At 39.4% G+C, this 20,023-nt stretch overlaps 1 protein-coding gene across 7 annotated transcripts in view; it reads left to right on the forward strand.

The window, feature by feature from the left end:
* LOC308695116 (uncharacterized protein) overlaps positions 1-8,421 on the forward strand; it is a 52,820-nt gene extending 44,399 nt beyond the window's left edge. For 5 of the 7 annotated variants that reach the window (XM_081373096.1, XM_081373098.1, XM_081373097.1 and 2 more), the window contains 7 exons: positions 2,037-2,174; positions 2,314-2,377; positions 3,254-3,267; positions 3,503-3,588; positions 3,711-3,931; positions 6,928-7,289; positions 7,376-8,421. In XM_081373096.1, coding sequence (XP_081229222.1) covers positions 2,037-2,174; positions 2,314-2,377; positions 3,254-3,267; positions 3,503-3,588; positions 3,711-3,931; positions 6,928-7,289; positions 7,376-7,641 — 1,151 coding nt within the window. In that variant the 3' untranslated portion in view covers positions 7,642-8,421. Of the gene's footprint in view, positions 1-2,036; positions 2,175-2,313; positions 2,378-3,250; positions 3,268-3,502; positions 3,589-3,710; positions 3,932-6,927; positions 7,290-7,375 lie in introns of all 7 variants that reach the window. The other 2 variants (XM_081373094.1, XM_081373095.1) reach the window with 2 other exon arrangements.
* The last annotated feature ends 11,602 nt before the right edge of the window (positions 8,422-20,023 follow it).

Consider the following 20,023-nt stretch of genomic DNA (forward strand, 5'->3'; position numbering starts at 1 on the left):
ACTTGATGCGAGCAGCGAGAGGTAGCCATTGCAGTGAGATGAACAGAGGAGTGATGTGGGCCCTCTTTGGGCTCGTTGAAGACAAGACGAGCTGCAGCGTTCTGAATCATTTGTAGAGGTTTAGTTGCACATGATGGAAGTCCTTCATTCCATCAGGCGCCGATGTCTTTTGGAGTTTAACTTGCAATAAGAGCTTTTCCACAGTCAGGAAGTAAAGCTAACTTTGGATTTGGACGTGCCTTGATGCCTTCCTACCTTTGAATGCGTCCTCCGACGACAGAATTTTTCAGACGCAGCCTAGATTGGCCAGTGTTTCAGTGTCCAATCCTTGTATATGACATACAGTGAGGAAAATAAGTATTTGAACACCCTGCTATTTTGCAAGTTCTCCCACTTGGAATTCATGGAGGAGTCTGAAATTGTCATCGTAGGTGCATGTCCACTGTGAGAGACATAATCTAAAAAAAAAAAATCCAGAAATCACAATATATGATTTTTTAACTATTTATTTGCATGATACAGCTGCAAATAAGTATTTGAACACCTGTCTATCAGCTAGAATTCTGACCCTCAAAGACCTGTTAGTCTGCCTTTAAAATGTCCACCTCCACTCCATTTATTATCCTAAATTAGATGCACCTGTTTGAGGTCGTTAGCTGCATAAAGACACCTGTCCACCCTATACAATCAGTAAGAATCCAACTACCAACATGGCCAAGACCAAAGAGCTGTCCAAAGACACTAGAGACAAAATTGTACACCTCCACAAGGCTGGAAAGGGCTACGGGGAAATTGCCAAGCAGCTTGGTGAAAAAAGGTCCACTGTTAGAGCAATCATTAGAAAATGGAAGAAGCTAAACATGAATGTCAATCTCCCTCGGACTGGGGCTCCATGCAAGATCTCACCTCGTGGGGTCTCAATGATCCTAAGAAAGGTGAGAAATCAGCCCAGAACTACATGGGAGCAGCTGGTCAATGACCTGATAAGAGCTGGGACCACCGTTTCCAAGGTTACTGTTGGTAATACACTAAGACGTCATGGTTTGAAATCATGCATGGCACGGAAGGTTCCCCTGCTTAAACCAGCACATGTCAAGGCCGTCTTAAGTTTGCCAATGACCATTTGGATGATCCAGAGGAGTCATGGGAGAAAGTCATGTGGTCAGATGAGACCAAAATAGAACTTTTTGGTCATAATTCCACTAAACGTGTTTGGAGGAAGAAGAATGATGAGTACCATCCCAAGAACACCATCCCTACTGTGAAGCATGGTGGTGGTAGCATCATGCTTTGGGGGTGTTTTTCTGCACATGGGACAGGGCGACTGCACTGTATTAAGGATAGGATGACCGGGGCCATGAATTGCGAGATTTTGGGGAACAACCTCCTTCCCTCAGTTAGAGCATTGAAGATGGGTCGAGGTTGGGTCTTCCAACATGACAATGACCCGAAGCACACAGCCAGGATAACCAAGGAGTGGCTCTGTAAGAAGCATTTCAAGGTTCTGGCGTGGCCTAGTTAGTCTCCAGACCTAAACCCAATAGAGAATCTTTGGAGGGAGCTCAAACTCCGTGTTTCTCAGCGACAGCCCAGAAACCTGACTGATCTAGAGAAGATCTGTGTGGAGGAGTGGGCCAAAATCCCTCCTGCAGTGTGTGCAAACCTGGTGAAAAACTACAGGAAACGTTTGACCTCTGTAATTGCAAACAAAGGCTACTGTACCAAATATTAACATTGATTTTCTCAAGTGTTCAAATACTTATTTGCAGCTGTATCATACATATAAATAGTTAAAAAAATCATACATTGTGATTTCTGGATTTTTTTTTTTTTAGATTATGTCTCTCACAGTGGACATGCACCTACGATGACAATTTCAGACCCCTCCATGATTTCTAAGTGGGAGAACTTGCAAAATAGCAGGGTGTTCAAATACTTATTTTCCTCACTGTATGTAATGATGATTTACAATGAAATTGCAAAGACTGAACACTGTAGGATTTGATTTGATTTTTTTGTACTTTGATGTGTTGCAGGTAACCTAACTCATGGATTAAGCCAGCTGGTGGCTGACTGCTGTGAATCTGTCGCGTACAATCCCCTGAATAAGATTTGCTGTAATGGCAAAGTTGTCACTCGAACCAGTGCTAACATGTCATGCCACAGGGGCAAAGGTTGGCTTTTCATTGTTTAGTTTTGACATGGTTAAGATTTTATCAAGATTGTTGGATATTCATACAATTAGATCAAGGATGTCCTGTAATCATGTCTTTTATAATAAAGTGGAGTGTAACTTCTTACACTCATTTACAGCCCTGTACCTAACGACATCTTATACTCCGAATCTTATTCTCACAGATTCTGCTCCTCTGAACAGGTGAGTCATTCAGTCCTGATCAAAAATCCTCTCTTTACATCCACTGCTCAAAATTCTGTGTAAAGACATAATGCTACTTAACAGCAGGACTAAATTGTTCTTAGTATAAAAGGATATTATTAAAATTGCAGTGTAAATGAATTTATGCCACCTCTGAGCAGCATTAAACAGTCTGTGTAAAAACATCTAATTGCCACTTCAGAAGAGCTTCTGTGCCACACAAGAGACAACAAAGTACAAGCTTCTCTTGAATAAAATAAAATAAAAAAATCTGAATGCTTCAGCACTTTTCATTCTGAACAGTGTCCCTTCTTCTGTTATTAAACGAATGATTAAAGCAACCCAAAGTTTAAATTGATTTGCAAAAATTGTTACGCTCAGGTTTCCCACAACCATGGAAAACCTGAAAATATCAGTGATATTTTTTTAAATTGTGAATTATTAGCCTTACTCTTTGTGAGTGCAGTTTCTATAAAAATGATTTTTAAAAAGCCTTTTTAATAATCCCATTACACTGGGAAAATGCATAATAGATGTATGATAAAATGCATCTGTGCAAAATGCATACCCTGTCTGTAAAATCAGGCCTTAGAGTATCTGATTTTAACACCTCAACATTGCAATAAATCAAGATCAACAGCCTACGAACGTCTACAAACACTCAAGTCTCAGAAAAATTTGTGTATATACTTAGCGGTAGTATATATACTTTGTAAAAAATGTAGTCAAGTAGAGATTTAAAGTTGCTTTGTATCTTTGAAACAGTCAAACTACAAAGTAGACAAAAAAGATACTCAAGTACAATAACTAATTATATTTTCTCCAATACTTTACACCACTATGTGTTTGTGTGTTGCTGGAAATCTCTACAAGCAGTCCCACCACACCAGGTAAAGCTCTTGGCATACTCATTGTCTACTATTGTTTTTTACAAATCTCCCTCTCTCGATCAGACATTGATTGAGAGAGACCGTTGTGTTTAAGTAACTATTGATAGATGCAAAGCTGAGATTTTTCAGGCATTAACTTGTATAAATCGTTCTTGACATCACTGGGAATTATGGTGACTTTTAGGATCATAGTAGCAATTAATTCCATGCTCTCACTAATTCCCTCCTCTTCTAGAATTGAAGTGTGGATCAGAAACCTACAATCCCACGGAAGAAATGTGTTGCTCAGGGAAACGGTATAGGGCATCAAAACTTAATAAGGTAGTATTGCCTTTTAACACTTAGATTAAGCATTATAGAATATCCCATTCAAATAAATTGGGGATTTCTGTGAACACAAAAATCCTGCATACATTAATACACTGTTTGCCTGTGTTCTTCAGTGCTGTGGTGAAAAAATGTACCGTCTGTCCGATGAACATGTGCTGTGCTGTAATGGAATCCTTCATATCAACGTTTCTAAGAATTCGGAGTGTGTCGCAGGTGTTGTGTATACTCCAGAAAACACTACCTGCAACCTGTCTGCCCGCCCCCGTCTCGACGAGCACTGTTGTGGAGGAAAAATCTTCAATCCTCTAACGCATATTTGCTGTAATGGACACAGGTAGGAGTACAAAGGTTTGATTTGATTTAAAAAAGTGCACTTCATAGTTTTTTGCTCATGTTGTAAATAATTACATTTTAAAACCAAATGTAAGTAGCATTCAACTGGTCATGCAATTTACATTCTCAAGGGCCATCTGCAATACTTCACATTTCATCACAATGCACAGCTACTGTTAAATGACCTTCAATGGGCAAAGTGACGTATATTTAGACGGTAAAGGGATAAGATGCTGAACAGCTGAACCTTGACCCTTGATTTCAACTACACGTCCACCATGAGGGGGCAACCTTATGTAGAATGACATATTTGTGTAAAGCATTGATCGTTTCTTTAGGGGTAAAGCACTTTATACAATGTAAAAAGTTACTCACCGTTTTTTCTATCTATAGTTCTGCTCAAATAAGTAAAAAACAAATAGCAGTACCTGTATAATCCTGTGAAAATCTAATAGCTTTAGGATAAATCTTGACAAATGAGTCTTTGTCTCTAACTGGAAATTCAAGTCCTACTAATGCATGTAGAGGCAAATGCCAAGACTAATTCATGGCACCGCTTGAGACTCTTAGTCATTTAGGCCACCTCATAAACCAACAACAAGTTTTAAAACCACTAACAACCTCTAATAACGGATTAACCGCAATGCTCTTAAAGTAAATCAGTTGAATAAATACTGAATTAAATGATTTACTTATTATCCATCCATCCATCCATCTTCTACCGCTTATCCGGGGCCGGGTCGCGGGGGCAGCAGTCTAAGCAGGGATGCCCAGACTTCCCTCTCCCTAGACACTTCCTCCAGCTCTTCCGGGGGGACACCGAGGCGTTCCCAGGCCAGCCGGGAGACATAGTCTCTCCAGCGTGTCCTAGGTCTTCCCCGGGGTCTCCTCCCGGTGGGACATGCCCGGAACACCTTGCCGGGAAGGCGTCCAGGAGGCATCCGGAAAAGATGCCCGAGCCACCTCAACTGACCCCTCTCGATGTGGAGGAGCAGCGGCTCTAATCTGAGCTCCTCCCGAGTGACCGAGCTTCTCACCCTATCTCTAAGGGATCGCCCAGCCACCCTGCGGAGAAAGCTCATTTCGGCCGCTTGTATCCGGGATCTTGTCCTTTCGGTCATGACCCACAGCTCATGACCATAGGTGAGAGTAGGAACGTAGATTGACTGGTAAATCGAGAGCTTCGCCTTGCGGCTCAGCTCCTTCTTTACCACGACAGACCGGTACAGGGACCGCATTACTGCAGAAGCTGCACCGATCCGCCTGTCAATCTCCCGTTCCATCCTTCCCTCACTCGTGAACAAGACCCCAAGATACTTGAACTCCTCCACATGAGGCAGGAGCTCTCCACCAACCTGAAGCGAGCAAGCCACCCTTTTCCGACTGAGAATTATTATTTTTATTATTATTTAATCAATAATTAAACGTTACCTGAATTCAATATAAAATTTATGTAAAAAGAACTGAACCTTAAAAGAAAATCTGCTGATTTGCAATAAAGACCTAATGTTAGCTAATTTGATGATGCAGGGTTAAAAAATCTGTCAAAAATTAAAAGACTTTCATCATCATGTAAAGTTTTTTTTTTTTTTTTTTCACAAAAGCATGTAAATAAAATCGGTCAAGTATTCTAAATGTATTATTTAACATACATTTGCAAATGTGAAAAGAGTGGAAAATGTTCAAATTCTCTAAGAACTTCACATAAACACAAACAAGTTTATGAATAAGCTTTTTCACAAAACCAGCAGGAGACATCTGGTCATTTTCTAATTTTCTTCTGTCACCATAATTCTTCTTTGTGGCAGTTTGTGGCAGAGTTTGCAGTTCTGTATATTGTTAGCAAACATCCTAATGCTGCAAAAACACAATAACAGCGCTGAGAAAACAGTTCGGAAAACTTGACATTCATAGACAACCAAAGTCAATGAACGTCTCGAAAGTGGCATGTTAGAACAAATATTTTGGAGTCAACACCCCAAATTTAGCAAGAATCAGGTATTGAGTTCATTGCAGATAACTGCAATAATGAATACAGACATGCATCACGACCACAGGAGTGCTGTGAAAATGTTTCTCATGTCAGAAAGCATGTAATTATTTCTAATTAATATGTAATTATCATTAATCATGAAAAATTTTCTGATGAGTAATTTCCCTCAACTATGGAAGCTTGTTTCCGCCACTGAATAATAAATAAATAATAATAATTGCGACTTTTTATCTCACAATTCTGACTTTTTTTCCTCACAATTGCGATATATCAAGTCAGAATTGTGACTTTTTTTCTCAGAATTGCGAGATATGAAGTCAGAATTGTGAGAAATAAAGTCGCAATTCTGAGATATAAAGTCAGAATTGCACGATATAAAGTCACAATTGCGAGAAAAAACGTCAGAATTCTGACTTTATAACACGCAATTCTGACTTTATATCTCGCAATTCTGACTTTATAACACGCAATTGCGAGTTTATATCTCGCAATTCTGACATATTTTCTCAGAATTGTGAGATATAAAGTCCAATTCTAAGGAAAAAAAAGATTTTTTTTTTACCACAGAATAGTTTATATCTCACAATTCTGACTTTATAACACGCAATTGTGACTTTATATCGTGCAATTCTGACTTTATAACACGCAATTCTGACTTTATATCTCGCAATTCTGACTTTATATCTCGCAATTCTGACTTTATAACACGCAATTCTGACTTTATATCTCGCAATTCTGACTTTATAACACGCAATTGCGACTTTATTTCACGCAATTCTGACTTTATAACTCGCAATTGTGAGATAAAAAGTCGCAATTATCTTTTAAAATGTTTTATTCTGTGGCGGAAACAAGCTTTCATACTCATCAGTAAAGTTTTGCGTGAGCAGTATTTTTCTGGGGCTCATGCGCTGGTGAAATTGACTTTGTAAATTACCGCCCTGGGCATTTTGTATCTGTGCTGCCTATTGAATGACTTTTCTTTCCAACTTTTTTCTATTCAGCTACTCCAATAAGGATGGTAATTTCTGTTGTGGTTCAAATGTCTATGACCACCACAATAAGTTTATGAAGTGCTGCTCGGGTCATCTCCACAACCTTTCCCATCACGAATTGAAACCAGAGTGCTGTGGAAACCTCTTGCTGATGAATAAAACCAATCAAGTTTGCTGTTCTTCCTCAACCCATGCCATTCTTTATGACACCAAACCAAATCACCATTGCTGTGGGCATTACTACTACAACTCGTCCCTGTGGAGCTGCTGTGCTGAACATCTCAAACCAACACCAAGCCCTAATTTCTCTCATGCACAAGACAGACTTAAACCACTAATGGACCTGATTCCTGACATATGCAATAAAACAGGTGATGTTCTTTAACAATATATTGTGTTGCGACCTAAAAAACAAATTTGACTAAATGATCTTGTTTGTTTGTGTGTGTGTTTCTAGTGTTCTTTGGTAAAGTGGAGGGAGTGGCACTTGGCGCATTCAACCGTCACATTATGTTGAAAGTTGTCAATGTCGTCGAGGACCCTTGGCTTAACGTGTCCCTGGATCACTGCAGCTCTCCTGCCCTGGAGATCGGCATGACATACCTTTGGGAGAAAAACAGCAATACCAATGCGTACAAGCCCCTCTCCATCTCTTTTGACCTAATCTCTGACATTCACATGTACTTTACTGTATGTAAACAAAGGTGTCAGAAAGTAGGATAGAAGCATGGATTGAGGTCTATTTCCAGTCATTTTCAAGCCCATCCATGTTGAGTTTCATTAGATGTCTTTTCTAAAGAGAAATATAATCTTTCATCATTAATGCTAAATGACCACTGAATGTGAAAGCCATTATATTTAAAAGCTAGAACCTTTAACAGTATCTCAGCATTATGGCAAAGCCATTGCATGTTGTGCATCTGTGCCTTTTTCCCTCATTGGAATTTTGTTTTCATCCCAATAATGGATGGGTCCTGTTTGGAGTGGTGCTTTAAGCTATTTAGTAATTCAGGTTATTTTAATGTTTGTAATTCAGTATTTTGTGTTCTCTCCTTTAAAATTTAAATTGCTGTGCAGACAGTGTAATTTGTCTTTTACAAGGTGCTCTGCAATACCTAATAAGCAATTTCAATTGTACTGTATTTTGATATTTTATCAGTCTCAGGTCTATTCCAATGTCTTTTTGGGGTTTAATTGGCCTTTATGCAATATAGCTCAAAAGTGTTTTTAACATTTAACTAGAATTATTTGTTTAAAAGCATTTAATGGCTTTTATCCTGATTTACAAGAAGACAGCAGTTATTTCTTACTTATATTTTTGGATATTATCACATTCGTACTGACGAAACTCAACTGTAAAGTTGTAGAAGCTACGTATTTCTTTTTATATTCTAATCATTTATTTTCATTGATTGACAAATCTACTGTATAGGTTTGTAATATTTGCTAAACAATGGTTCTCCTTCACTAACTGCAAACACCTGGACTTGCATGTAAAAATCTGTGTGCATTTACAGTACACACACACACACACACATATTGTGTGTGTGTGTGTGTGTGTGTGTGTGTGTGTGTGTACTGTAAATGCACGCAGATTATATACACACACACACACACACACACACACACACACACATATATATATATATATATATATATATATATATACACCATATTCATTAACAAATCTGCATATGTATCAATTTCCATGTATTAACTATATATAACTGTGAAGACAAGCTAATCACACAGCTTTATTGTTGTCATATTGTTGTGTGAAGAAAGTTCACTCATTCAGGTTAATTATAGAAATACAGATATGGAATTTTGCTAAAATTATATAATACATTGCCATTTGTGATTGTATATCAAATACATTATTTCTAATAAAAATGTTTACGAAGCACAAAGACTGCATATTTTATAGTTTGTGAATCTGAAAAAAAAAAAAAATTCAAGGCCCTGGAAAGTTTTTGAAAATTAACACACATAGATACAGGTCCTTGAAAGTGCTTGAATTTATTTTGTGCAAGAAGTTTTCACTTCTAGAACAAATATCTTAAAACTTCTGGTTACATGAGCCTAATTATTTTCAATCAAATCCATGCAGTTAATATCAAATCATTTTAGAATACATTATAGGATGGATCTTAAAAGGTAACATGATGTAACCTTGCTCTCACTTGAAATGTGTCCCCACATTAAGTCCTTGAATTTGAGGGTATTGGACCTGGAAAGTCCTTGAAAGGTCCTTGAATTTGAAGTTAACCAAGGTGTGGAAACCCTGTTAAATCCATATAATCATTATTGAAAACATTGTAAATGTTTTTCACGCTTATTCAATGAACCATAAACTCAACTTTGCACCTGTGAAACAGTCCTTAAGACACTAATGGTTTACAGACAATTAAGGTCACAGCTACAATAACTTGGGACACTAAAGAGACCTTTCTACTGACTCTGAAAAACACCAGGAGAAAGATTTCTAGGGTCCCTGATCAACTACTGAACGTGCCATAGACCTGCTGCAGGAGGCTTGAGGACTGCAGATGTGAACAGAGCATTGAACTGCAATGTCCACAATGTAAGATGCCTGAGACAGTTACAGGGGGACAGGGTGGACAGCTGATCGTCCTCGCAGTGCCAAACAACTTGTGACCATGTGTCCCATCAGATGTGTGCAACATCTCACAGCAAGTACTTACAAATCTGTTGCAGTCCTTAAAGCAATTGGTGGCCTCACAAGATACTGACTGCTACTTTTGATATTGACCCCCCCTTATTCAGGGACTCATTATTCCATTTCTGTTCGTCAGATGTCAGTGAAATTTGTTCAGTTTTTGAATCTTTTTATACTGATTTACATTTTGAGAAATTTGCTGTGGAAAAAAACTGTTGAAAGTCAGAGGATGTCTTTTTTTGTTGAGTATCTATCTATCTATCTATCTATCTATCTATCTATCTATCTATCTATCTATCTATCTATCTATCTATCTATCTATCTATCTCCCACAGTAAATTAGTTGAATGAATACATTTATAGATTTAAAAAGAAAAAGGTAGGACATTTATTTTTCTTGTGGTTAGTGAATACAGAGGACTCTTGTTCTCTAAAGGGCTCTCTCTCTCTCTCTCTCTCTCTCTCTCTATTGAGCTTTGTAAATATTGAATCTGTGAAATCAAACTGATATTGAACAGGGTGTATCTGAAGTGTCTAAGCTGAAGGAAATAATCCATTATTTATTGGCTTTAATATATTAGCCAAATTTTCTTAACGGCCCGATATAACGGTAGCATTAAAAATGATCATATTTCAGCCGATATCGATATAGTGGCCGATATATCGCACATCCCTACTGATAAGGACATGTTCATGAACTGTTAGTCTGTATTTCTTGTTTTCTTGTGTTTCTTCCTGTTTCCTGTGTTCAGATCACTAGCTTTGTTGTCATGGTAACTGATTATGTGGTGCACCTATTTCTTGCTAAGTTCCTCAGTTTCCTGTGTTTATAAGCTCTAATTTTGATTCAGTCCTTTTTTATTTATTTTAATTATTCTTACCCTACATGACATCATCACTTCTATGTCCACTTTCCCCGTTCCAGGGCCAATCCATCAGAGGATGTCCCAGAGCAAGTATCCCTAACATGTCCCATGCAAGCCCTCACTCCAACTTGATCCTGACTCCCACTGGCAGCACCTCAGTCCTCTAAGCCTACGGTGTCGCCCTGGTCCTTCATCCCTCCATCTCGGCCTGGGTCTTCAGTCCACCTTATTCTGTTTCGATCCACCGTTCCCTTTGCTTCGCCCTGGTCCACCCTGGATCCATATCTCCTCTTCCTTGCCTCCCTGGTCAGCATCACCATCATTGCCTGCACTGTGACCGATGCAGGTATTTCTAAATATAACTACAATGTAAAAACTTGTATGTATGTGCACAATAAGTGCATTTTATGTTAGTAAATTTATACATGTATGTGATGTAAACATAGGCGTTGGAATCATTGTATATGGGTGGGACAAGACCCACCCACTTTTTAAGACCAATGATTGTCAAGTTACTCTTTGGATATCACACATCAGTTCTGCCTCTAACTTGAAAAAGGACTTAGTCAACCACGGACACAGGAATCATCTCAAAATGGCTTTTACTTTCTCTTCAATAAAGTTGTTACAATCTTGATTTGCAGTCTGTTGATTTCATTCATATCACAATAGAGTTGAACAGATGAACTTTGTTTGCAGTTAGATTAGTCTTGAAACAATCACTGCTTTTGTAGAAAAGCTCAAGTTCATATTAGGTTGATAACCTTTAAAGGAAAAAATAAAAATAAATAAAAATATTAAATAATACAATTCCTAATTACAATCAAACATTTAACACCATATGCATTAACACAATATATACATTTAACAGACCTTTAAATTCATATATGAACCGTATGCACTCTAATGCAGCCTCATCACACTCAAAACAAAATATCTAAACATGTAAACACTATAAACAACACACAAGATTGCATTTATCTGAATATAAATAAATTGAACTTCTAACAGTCTTCCTACCAGCGTCTCGGGTTGATTAATCACTGATGTGCATTCAATTCCTGTCATACTCATTTACCCATACCTCATAACTTTTCAGTCACAAAGTTTTCCTCATAATGATAAGCTGGATAAAACCACAGGACAAGCGCTCTCACTGACGACTGCTTTGCTCGTGTTTGCCGTTTAATGTGCTCTAATTACAAGCGCACCTGATAGAAATTTGGCGAGTTGAATTCAGCTTTTTCCGACAGATGACGTCATCCGGATGACGACGCTCTCGTGGCTTTCCGTTACCTTCTGTGACAATCAGTTCGGCATACAAATTTTCTCTTTTCATGTTCAGTCGTCCCCAATAATGTTTAAACTCAAACAAATGAATTTGTTTAACTTCACACCTCTCACTTGACATTCTTGATTCTTTAAATCCAAGAGGTCACAATCAATTCCTTTCTTCTAAATTCTTGGATTGCTCTTCCACCGGGATCAACACAACTAACCGCCGAAAATCCCTATGAATAACGGTTGATGGAATTTTAGGGTGACTTGAGGAAACTCTGACGTAAACATCTCTCACAATACCTCTAGGATCAGCATTTTCCTTGATGACTCTTCCTAACTTGTATTGACTCCTCAGAGCATTCTGGTCTGCAACCCAGACAATGTCTCCCTCAGCAACATTCCTTTCCCTTGTGTGCCACTTACTCCTTATGAACAGGTTTGGTCCTGCTAGCTGGCTCCACTTTTCCCAGAACTTGTTAATTTCTCTTTGGATAACCCTTAATCTCTTGTATGGGTATCCTGCAAAATCGAAATCACCTGGATCTCCTTTGGGACTTGCTCTTCCCAACAACAGGGAGTTCGTTGTAACATACTCCAAACAATACTCACGACTTTGAGCCCGTGCGTCTATCGGCCTTTCATTTGCCAGATTTGCTGCCATGTAAAGAAATGTCTGGAATTCTCCCCACGTGAAGATACCACCATCACCTCCTAGATTAAGAAGAGCTCTCTTCACCACACGAACAGCAGCCTCAGCCGCTCCATTCCTATAGGGTGAGTTAGCTGGATGAAACTTCCAAGACCACTCGGTTCCATGTTTCCCGGCTTCCTCTTCAAGTTCTGGTTTCTCTACTCGCTCCATAAATTAACGAAGATCTTTCAGAGCTGACTGTGCTCCCACAAATTTTAAGCCTAGATCTGACCACACTTTTTTGGGGTGTCTTCTCAAAGCAGTGAACCTCTTGTAAGACAACAAGAAACTCTCAGTGGATTGATCGCTTACAACATCTGTGTGAACAGCCCTTGAAGCCATGCAACAATACACAATCCCCCAGACCTTCAATCACACCCTTTTCCTCACTTCATCTTTAACTTCATAGGGACCGAATAGATCTACTGTAACGAATTCAAAGGATGCAGCTGGTCCAATCCTTTCAGGTGGGAGATCACTCATAATCTGCTTGCACTTCTTTGCTCTTGCTTTCCTGCAGATGACACAACTTTCCACCACTCTTTTGGCCAATCTCCGACCCTTTACTACCCACGCTACTTTTCTCATCCTAAGAAGTGTCCCAGCAATCTCCTCATGGTTTACATTATGCGCTTCATGAGCCAGTAGCAATGATGCTCGTGCTTCCATGGGTAATAATGGAATGGTGAGTCTATCTTTCCCAAAGGCTTCATATCTTCCTCTGCACACAAGAAGTCCGGTGTTTTCTTCTTTAAACACAACCAGTCTACAGAGTGTTGTCTCAGGAAATGTTGTGCTCTTTTGTGCTGCCAAAAAGAGTGCCTTCAAAGCGTCCTCTCTTTCCTTCACTGTTAGTACAAATCCACTGATTCCAATATCCTCTTTCCCAAATGCTGAATTTTTATCTCTTATCTCCAGCCATTTCCTCACGCTGCGCCACACCCAGCCGATGACTCTTGCCAACCTTGACAGACTACTGAACTTTTCAACATCCACTAGTCCTCCAGTGATTAGTCTGCTCAGCATTTTCATTCGAACCGACTCCTCAGGTACTGATACTTTCTTCTCTTCAGTTATTTTCTCCATCTGAGCTCTAGTCACTGCCGCTGAGAAGACTTTCCTCTGGAGCTTGTTGACTCTTTCTCTAGCATCATCAGCAATTCCAGCTGCTGATCTCTTGGGCCATTTGTCCACTGACCTTTTAAGGAACTCTGGTCCATTCTGCCACATTGAATCTTCACCAAGATCTTTAGAGCTTGCCCCTCGTGTGATAATTTCTGCGATGTTCAGATTTCCTGGAATCCACCACCAGTCTCCAATAGCTCCTGTCTTCTGAATCTCTCCGATCCTATTCGCAAAGAAAGTTTGAAACCCATAGCTGTCGCGCTGGATGGCTCCCAGTACCATCTGACTATCCACAAGATGGAACCATTTCTCTACTTTGATTCGTCCATGTTTTTCGAAGTATTTCCTAAGACGTGTTGCAAAGACTGCGCCACAGACTTCAGCTTTTACTGGATCCCCCTTCAGTTCTAGTGGTGTCAGTTTGGCTTTAGACTCAACTAAGCGAACAGCCACTCCTCTGCTTGTATCCCACCTAAGATATAATACTGCACCATAGGTCTTGTCACTCCCATCCGAGAACGTGACTCCCCATGGCTTTCCTTTCCAGTTCGCAGGCGTAAGACTTCTGTGGAACTTCACTTTCTGGAGTCGTACATACTCTTCAAACAAATCAATAGCTTCTCCCCGGATTCCTTCAGAGAGTGCAGTGTCCCATGTATGTTTTGTTAGACATCCACTTCCAGCTTCCTGGAGTGCTTTTCTAACGAGAATCGCACCCTTCTGTTTAACTGGTGTGACAAGACCAAGTGGGTCATAGAGTCCTGCCACCTGACTCAATAGGTGTCTTCTCGTCAATGGATTTGGTGTCTTCAACCTAACTTCCTCTTCAAGGAGATCCTGCTCAGTCCTCACCTTCTTTTTCCTTTTGGAAAAATTCACTGAAGTCATTATATACAACCTATCCTCCTCTGCCAGGTATCCAATTCCAAGGGCTTTATCATCCCCTTCCCCCAGCTGATTAGGAAGCACTACAGTTTTTTCAGGAATCAGGCTTGAGAACTCTTTGTTTGTTTTTTCAGATCCAGACCTCCCACTTTGACCAGACCAGACCCATTCTTTCAATGAGAATCCACCAGCTTCCAGGATTTCCTCAATCCCTTTCACGATCTCGACCAGCCTCCTCCGATCATTTTGAGATGTGAGGATGTCATCCAGTTAGCTGTCTTGTTCTAGGACTCTCCGCTCTTCTTTCAAGTGAGCAAAAGCTGCTAAAGCAGCGGTCTCCCTCATTGCCAGCTGTGCAATACAACCTGCTGGGCAATCTCCAATGTTAACTCTGGTTATGGCGTACTCCTCTATTTCTTCTTCAGGTGTATCCCGCCAAAGAAATCTGTGGAGATGCATTTCTCGTTCTTCTAGCCATACCGAATTATACATCTTTTTGATGTCTCCCAACACTCCAAACACTCCCTTCCTGAACCTGAGTAGGACGGCTCTGATAGAATTCAACACATCAGGTCCTTTCAGCAGGAGGTCGTTCATACTCAGCCCCTTGAATTTCTGGCTGCTGTTCCACACAAGACGCACAGGTGTGGTGACTGAATGTGGGTTTGGTGCAACTAGATGACTTACATACCAGACTGGACCTGTCCACTTGTCAAGCACTTCTTTTGTTAGCTTTACTGCGGCATCTCTATGAACCTGTGCAGTGTAAACTTTCTTCCACTCAGGCACCTTCCCAAGCTGCGTCTCGGTTCTCAGGAATGTCGATTCCACTCCGTTCCGGTTGTAAGGAAGAGATACAGGGTCTTGGATCCATGGGTACCTTGCGTCCCAATGGGGTCGATCACTATGAGAATCCACTTGCACATAAGTAAGGCCACTTCTAATGATCTCTAGCTCTTTCTCCTCTGACAAAGGCATCTCTTTTCCTCCCGGCTGGCAGTTCCCGCAACGGCAGCCTCCACACTTTGGCTCACACGCAGCTCCGATGCTATCCCAGTTGAGTTCGGCTTTTTCCGACAGATGACGTCATCTGGATGACGACGCTCTCGTGGCTTTCCGTTACCTTCTGTGACAATCAGTTCGGCATACAAATTTTCTCTTTTCATGTTCAGTCGTCCCCAATAATGTTTAAACTCAAACAAATGAATTTGTTTAACTTCACAATGATATTGAACTCACTCACTTTTACGTCTCTAATTCAGCGCATATGTCTGTTCACTTTTCGGAGGGCCGTCAGTCCTAATAAATTAAACTCCATTCCGCGTTTTAGCTACAGCGTTAATTTTCACCAAACCCTTACTTTTCAGGCTAGACGAGCCAATGCGCATGCGCTGTCCTAAGTGCGAGTCTCAGGTTCCTTTGGGAACCGGAGCTTCTAACAGATCGACCAATCAGCGATTGGCTCTTTTGCTTAGAAGGTGGGATAGTTTATTAATGTAGGCATGTTTTACACAGCTTATTGTACAGATAAGTTAATCGTAGTTCTAAACTGCTGCTGCATTGTGCACACACTGAACTCTGTTCTGTGATTCATCAATAAAATAGCTTAGAAACGGAAATGTTCTAGCATATAATTTCTTAGTAACTAGAACCCACAGCTTCTTTATTGGTAGAGAGACGCTGCCAGGTGCTATTCATGCGCAATATCGCTCTCTCTCTCTCATACACACTAATGCATAATACAAATGTCATCTTTACTGTGCTGCTTTATATCTGATTTAGAATGATTAGAAAGCTGTGAGAAATATAGGTTCAGGCTTATTTGGTCATCAATGGCATCATCAGCAACTATCGACGCCAACTCGACTTTCATCACATAAATGTCAACTTTGAAAATTTGAAGTGGTTCAACCCCTAGCATACAGACAACATTTATTTCAGGTTATAAAGCGTAAAGGATTCTCTATTAAATTTATTTTATGGGGTGAATAAATATGTAGGCTATATGGATGTTTAGAATGAACCTCAGTAACTCAACTTTACATTCTCAGAACCACTCACTTACTATGAAGTTTTTTTGATGACCTAGTTGAAAGGTTCTCTTAGTATTATACACAAATCCAGAATGTCTTTCAGGTCAGGTTATTCAATAATTCTGATTGCAAGAGATTCTGGATTTGTGTATAATACTAAGAGAACCTTTCAACTAGGTCATCAAAAAAATTCATAGTAAGTGAATGGTTCTGAGAATGTAAAGTTCAGTTACTGAGGTTCATTCTAAACATCCATATAGCCGACATAGCCTGTCTCCAAAAAAATATTTTAATCTAATTTACATATTGTAACTGCAAAAGGCAGAGAGTATATCTAATTTGATATATGTTATCATATTGTATATTTTAATTAGTATTTAGTAATTGATTATGTCTTTGTTTCAGTTTGGTAAATGGTATCATAGTCCTGTAATATAGGGCAAAGGTTCTTCTCAAATAAATTTCTGCCTTCAACCCCCATGTTATGCTTGGCACTCATTTTCTCTGCTGCTTTCAGTTCATATTTATACCTCTTAGACTGGCCTGTTTGTCTATACCTGCATAAGCAAAATATCTGTTTTTCTGTTAATAAAATGTCTGTCTCCATAATTACTCCCACACCACCCAAAACTGTATGACACAGTCTCCTCATGTGTTGAAATGAATTGAAAAGTACTTTACATGACTTTTTTTGCCATGCCTCAAGAGAGCCAACAGGTTCCAGCCAGTCTGTCTGCTTCCAGACATGGGTTCCTGTAAGTAAAACACTAAAACAATGGCAAATAGGAGAATGGCACCTTGCCACGAGAGCTGGAGACATTACCACTATTCACATGTTTTGCTCTAGACACCACAAAGTCGTAATTTATCTTCACATTGATCAAAGACCCAATTTAATTCCCATTCTTGGAATTTATTTCACCCATTTATTTCACCCCTGGTTGTTCACACCATGAACAACACAACCAAAGCAGTGGACAGACATTTTTCAAGTGCAACTCAGTTATAGGTAATGAGAGTGAAAGAGAGCACTGTTCATTCACTCCGACCCCTACATTTCTTATCGGTACCGAGACTCAAACCTGCAACCTTTTCAAGTTACAACTCTAACCATTTGGCCACAACTGCCTTCTCACACTTTAATACAGTGATTCTCAAACTTTTTCTGCCAGGCCTCTTATGTAGAGAAAAATATTTTCAAGCCCCTCACCTACTGTACATGCACTCAAATATACTCTCCGACATGACCTTACTTGCCTATAGGATTTATTTACAAATAAGTGACAGGGTTTTGACTTTCATGATACTTTTAAGACTTCACCTGGTCATTTCCTGGTTGTGTTTAAGCACTGGTCTATGGTAACCAATGCAATTGGGATCAAATATAATCTCCACAGTATCCATTATATTTAAGTTTAAATAATTGACATCATACCAGTCAACAAACGATTTGATCTCAGAATGATAGATAGAATAACAAAAATAATTTTACAATAAATTGCAGTCATATTTTAGGATGTAATTCTGTGAGTGACTGCTTGAGCACTCATTTGTATAGAGCCTAAAAAGGACTGGTGAGCTAGCACAGCCTTGTAGAACACTGCAAGATTTCAATTGTAATTTTAATTGTAAACTGTAGATTCTTTTGTAGTTCTGTTTGTTTAATAGGAGTGATACAAATGTGCAATTGAAGGAGTTAAACCTGTCTGAATAGTATTAAAAGCAAAACTGAAATTACGAAAAAGAAGCCAAGCATTTACTCAAGGGACCTCAAAATGTTTTAAAATCAAAAGCAAAATGGAAATGCCAGGATCCTGAACCAGGTCTCGGTCAACACCAAAAGGCATGATTCTCTGTATTCAACAGACCTGTGCTTTAATGCAAAATTTATTGGAAAAAAAAAATATATAATTATATATTTTGTTTTTGCAAATTATTATTGCTGGCAAAGTAAGTCTGTTACCTCTGAGTCCTCTCCTTCTCAAGCATATTTTATCTGGCTGTGCTCTCTTGGCCCTCAGAAAATCCCCAGGTATGGTGGGTCCAGCAAACTAGACTTTTCAAAGGGCATCTCTTACACATTAACTGTGGGCCACTATTCACTGCCATTTGAGATCACAAACACGGGGACCAATGTTCAAAGAAATCAATAATTGTATTGTATTTTCAGATGACACGGCCATACTTAGTTTACTCTACAGCAATTTAGACACTGGTATTTACACACAGGAGATAGAGGAGATGGTGAAGTGGTGCAATAAGCATAACCTGCTCCTTAATGTTAATAAAACCAAAGAAATGATTTTTGACCCTATATAGGCGATCAAAGCCCTATTCTAATTGAAGGAGTACCAATTGAACAAGTAACAACATATACATATTTAGGAATTCAATAAGATAAACATCTAAAGTGGTCACATCAAGTAGAGTATGTTTCCTCAAAAACATGTCAGCGTCTATATTTTTTAAGAAGACTATAAGAGTTCATGGCGTTGACAAAGATATTATGCTATTGTTTTATAAGGCAGCTATTGAGTCTATTGTCCGATATGGTATTGTAGCTTGGTTTGGTAACCTGTCAGTTAAACTAAAAACACAGCTCCAAATACTGATTAAAAGGGCGGGAAAAATAATTGGACAAGTGCCACCGACTACTCTTAATGAGCTTTTGGAAGAGGCGGTGAGGAAACAGAGTTTAAAAATTATCAGCGATCCGAATCATGTCCTTTACAGTGAGTATGAGATGATGCCCTCGGGCAGAAGGTACAGGTTACCAAACTGCAGAATGAATAGGTTTAAATTTTCATTTGTACCACTCTCTATAAAAATATTGAACAACAACAAATAGGGTGTGTGGGTTAGCTGCAATGAGATAAAGAGGCTACTGACTACAGCATGTGTTAATAGAAAGTGCTAGGAATGTGGGATGTGGTGGGGGTTGGGTGGGGAATGTGGTGTGTAGGTAAATTATGGTAAATTATGTGTAGGTAAATAATGTTAGGGTATGTGTGATGTATATTGTGTTGCATCTGTTATCTCAAATGCCCAAGATGAATTTCTCCGTCAGGAGACAATAAAGGCTAATCTAATCTAATCTAATCTGTTTGTTTGCCACTATTTGTGTAGACGAGCATGTCACATTATTCCTTATTTAAATGAATCCCACACAGCAAATAGCTTAGCCCTCAGCAAATCCACAGGTATGGTGGGTTCAGCAAAATAGACTTTTCAAAGGGCGTCTCTTACACATTAACAGTGGGCCATTATTCATTGTCATTTGAGATCACAAACATGCGGACCAATATTCAAAGAAGTATCTGTTTGTATGCCACTATTTGTGTAGACGAGCATGTCATAATATTCCTTATTTAAATGAACCCCACACAAGGCATATGCAACCCCTCCGGTCCTACTCGCCCCTGCTCTGAGCGGGACTCGAACTGGCGTTTTCGGCATGGGAGGCAAGCATGCTGATAAGTACCCTAAAGACCGCAGTCTCTATTGTCAGTCACTAGTGCGCCTCTTGAGATCAGGGGAGTGAGGT

The sequence above is a fragment of the Scardinius erythrophthalmus genome (genome assembly GCF_964197995.2).
Source record: "Scardinius erythrophthalmus genome assembly, chromosome: 8".
Classification (NCBI taxonomy): Eukaryota; Metazoa; Chordata; class Actinopteri; order Cypriniformes; family Leuciscidae; genus Scardinius; species Scardinius erythrophthalmus.